Source organism: Triticum dicoccoides, chromosome 4B (genome assembly GCF_002162155.2).
Source record: "Triticum dicoccoides isolate Atlit2015 ecotype Zavitan chromosome 4B, WEW_v2.0, whole genome shotgun sequence".
NCBI lineage: Eukaryota > Viridiplantae > Streptophyta > Magnoliopsida > Poales > Poaceae > Triticum > Triticum dicoccoides.
The window spans coordinates 102,604,742-102,608,629 of record NC_041387.1 but is presented as its reverse complement, the minus strand read 5'-3'; the positions used below and the strand labels follow the sequence as shown (position 1 = coordinate 102,608,629).

General features: G+C 43.3%; 1 protein-coding gene across 1 annotated transcript; it reads right to left on the bottom strand.

Annotated features, from left to right (window-relative positions):
* Positions 1-398: 398 nt before the first annotated feature.
* Positions 399-3,630, bottom strand: LOC119295281 (aspartic proteinase Asp1-like). The gene is made up of 8 exons (XM_037573680.1): positions 3,396-3,630; positions 2,884-3,001; positions 2,294-2,514; positions 1,967-2,203; positions 1,256-1,394; positions 992-1,174; positions 830-899; positions 399-742 (listed from the first exon to the last, which is right to left on the bottom strand). The coding sequence occupies exons 1-8, from the start codon at positions 3,551-3,553 to the stop codon at positions 630-632; spliced, it is 1,239 nt and encodes a 412-aa protein (XP_037429577.1). The 5' UTR covers positions 3,554-3,630; the 3' UTR covers positions 399-629.
* Between the last annotated feature and the right edge of the window lie 258 nt (positions 3,631-3,888).

Below are 3,888 nucleotides of genomic sequence, written 5' to 3'. Positions count from 1 at the left end.
GCAGTTTGAACGTCTAGAATGTTGAACACATGCCATCAGATAGATTGGTATATATATTCTCTGTCATTGTTCAAACTAAGAAACAGCTTAACCGTGATCTGTGCAAATTTGACCTGCATCTCACCCTTTTTCATCTTGTAAGAGACTGCGTGATCAGAACACAAATCTTTGTACGATTTGTGTTCAATGTTAGAAATAATATAGGTCGGCACGTGCAATTCCTCAGTATAAACAGTTAGTTGTGACTCCCATGACCATGAGTGCATATAGCATTATTATATCACATCAGTCAGCAATCAGTAAGTCGTTCAGTATGTGCCGCATTCAGTTCTGCAACCATTTGAAGCACGCAAGCACCGTATACTTGCATATAGAAAGATAGAGCTGCAAGTACAAGGAGATGGTAAAATATAGACTCCATTTCATTATGAACAGGAGGAGCATACATATCAGTAACTTTATCTGCCTACATCTGCATGGCTCTTCTCCTCTCCTTTCTGCCGCATTTTCCTCAGGCTCATGTTAATACACTACAACATACAGTACTTTTATTTGGATGGCACCCTATAGTGCTTGAGGTGCAGCCAGTGTTTGAACGGATAGGTTAATGATTTAGATCTGATAAATGATCATGGAAAGTTAGACATAATAGACTTAGAGCTTCTACTGCATGACCCACGGATCCATCCAAGCTGCCCTTTCTCATTGTCATAAATTATCATCTGATCCTGCATTGTGATGTCTACAGAACAGAAGATCAACTGCAATTATTACAAGATCCCAGATATCCTAATTTTAGAAACTGGGTACTGTGTGTATGAATTTATACCTCCGATTATGTTGAATGTCTGTTTAGCAGCCGTACCATCAAGGATGCCTAAGCACACATTCCCATATTTCTGGCACAAAAAAGATGAGAACATTTTAGCTTTCATATTTTCAGTAAAATGTTTGGTAAAAATTACTGTAAGTTGGGTTATCAAACGCTTACAGTGACAATGAGGTAGTTTTCCGGAGGAATCTCCATGACAGAATTCTTGCCAAAGCTCAAGAATAGTGACTTGAAATCGTTCTTGACCTCTGACACAGATTTGAATACCTTCTGCCCTTTCCAGCAAAGAGGCAGACTGACGTCTGAGACTTCTTTAAGTGACTTGCTGAGACCAGCTCTGAGCTACAAGACAAGTATCCGATTGATTAACTGTTTCTTTCTTCAAATTCATGGCAGTTAAAATGAACTGTGTTTGAAATCTACCGCAGAAACAGTTGCTTGGTATGGCTGGGCGGCAAAGTAGGTATAGGTACTACCGCTGTCAAATACCACCTCCATTGGCTTCACCCGTAGTGGGCGTCGGTCGAAGTACAGTGTTCCTGAGCCAGGTGAGTAGTAATTCCTGAAAATAAAATATTGCATAACGTGTGAAGCCAAAAGGTCTTACTGAAACCTTATACAATTTACAAAACTTTCTGTTGACACGGAATGTAAATCCTACATACAGGCATTCAGTTCAGGTGGTAAACAGAGTCTGAGTTCCCAGCAAAAAAGAGAGTCTGAGTTAACACTTTTTAAGATGCTAAAGTTTTTACCCTTTTTCTGAATTATTATTGTAGTTTATTGACATTAATATGAACTACACTGCTTGATGATAGACTGAAAACATTCAACAGGGTTGCAATCAACTGTACAGGAGCATTATCACTGAGTTGTCATGTGAAGTTGATGAATTTTTTACCCTCCTGTAGCTGCAAAGCGCAAGAAGATGAGATAGCTTCAAAATTTATTAATTTTTACGTTGTCATGTTGTTTCAATAATAGGGCCATTTCATTAGGTCCATGCCATGTCACTGGTGATCAAGAAATCAACCAAACACCAACGTAGCCTAATTCTTAGACTAAAAATAAATCCAAGATTTGCAATTGGCAACACATTTTTTTTTCAAAATGTTAAGAATAATGCATCCTTACCCAGATGTGGTACGAGCCATGGGAACCCAAGTTACACGCGAGGTGGGTACGATATCATCTCCGAAGAAGAGGAAGCCTCCTCCATTCGTGCTGAAGCAATGGCCAAGAACATTCTTGGTAACCCCTTGCTGCTTGAGCTGCGAGAGCAGGCTAACTGATCCTTTCCCAAGCGCAAGCAAGCCGTCTGTCGCCGCCTGCACTGCGCCATTCTTTCCCACTTGCTGATCATATCCACAGCTGCACAAAAAGAGAAGCAATTAAACATCAAGAACGGAACTAAAACACCACTACCAAGGCAATGTAACATAAATGGGCATATATTAGTACCCAAAGGTGAGGTTGACACGGACAGTGGATGAATTCCTCAGGGACAGTGTGAAGTTGTCAGCGATGAGCACGCCGAGTGAAGTTGCCTTGTCCGTGTACTTGATCTGGTAATCACATTGCTGTGGCACGGCGCATTTCTTGTTAGGGCTCAAACTAGTGCAGAGCGAAGCTGCACAGGGAACAATCTTGTTCTTTGTTGGCTTGTACCATGGGTGTGGCACCTACAACAACAACCAGGAAGAAAATCAATCAAAAAACCCTGGGGAAAGGAAAAAAACCAAGGCCTGCATTTCACACCAAATCTGGAACTAGAATTAAGCCAGTAGTGGATTAGGATAATCAGTGACGTTGATGCAAACCAAGCAAGAAAATATCACAATATTATTATTATTATGTTTTGACGGAAAAGATCACAATCTTAAACTGGAAATGTAAGTCGAAGTTGGTACATGCTACTTTTAACACAGAAGAGAGATCAATTCTTGGACTAATCTGGTGGCAGAAAGAAAGCTATGAACTTGAATACTGGAGTTGAATTCTCCGTGCAATTCAAGTAATTTTGTAAGATATAACATTGGGGCGTAATGCACCTTGTTGCAACTTTGGCAGGGGGCGTCGCACTGCAGCCAGCTGAGATCGCTGCCGGTGTCCACGTCCAGGAAGTAAGGCTTGGCCGGGTCCCCAATGTTCATGGTGACATGATAATGCCTGCAGAAACGGCACCGAAAATTTGTGAACAAACAAATCCTGAAAGAACTGAGAAAATAAACAGAGGATGCAAACTGAAAACAGTTCAGTGGATCCCTATCTTCAGAACAAAAAGTAAATAAATAAATAGGCAGACGGACAAAAGGCAGTTCATGGAGCAAAAGTCAAGAGGATTCTTGGACTTTGTGCCGGCTACTTGGACGGGATTAACATCAACGCCCGCAGAGCTACGCAGACGACGATCTACGACTCTGCATTCGTCAGAAACCAACCAACCAACAAAAGCTGCGAATAAACCCCAAAGATCTGCATATCTGCTTGCACAGAACAGAACCGGGGGATATCCTAAGAACGAACCCAATCTGATCAGGGCAGGGGCGAGGAGACCGCGTACCCGATGGGATAGACGGCACCCTGGAGCTGGAACACGGCGGTGGACGAGGACGACGGGGACTTCCCCGGCGTCGCCGCGCGTGCTGGGCTGGGCGCGAACGGGAGCAGGAGGAGGAGGAGTGCGAGGAAGGCGGCCGGGGACCACCTGGCGGCCGCCATGGCGGGAGGGGGTGAAGGAAGGTGGCGGCGGACGGACGGATCGCTCGAGGGTGGAGCAGTCAGCAGTGTGAACAGCTGTCGCGCTAATTTTTTGGTTGGAAGCGGAAACGCGGACGGCGAGGGGTATTTATAGTGGGCAGAAGAAGAACGCGCTCCATGCCTCCGTCGAACCTTCTGCCCGGTTACTCATTTATCTCCCTCTTGTTTTTTATTTTGTTTATTTATTATTGGCTAGAAAGAGAGAGATTCTTTTTTCAGAAATGTTAACAATATGTCATCAGAGTTTTAGGCATGGCAAATTGAACGTTTTTCCTCGCAATTTATATTGACGTGAA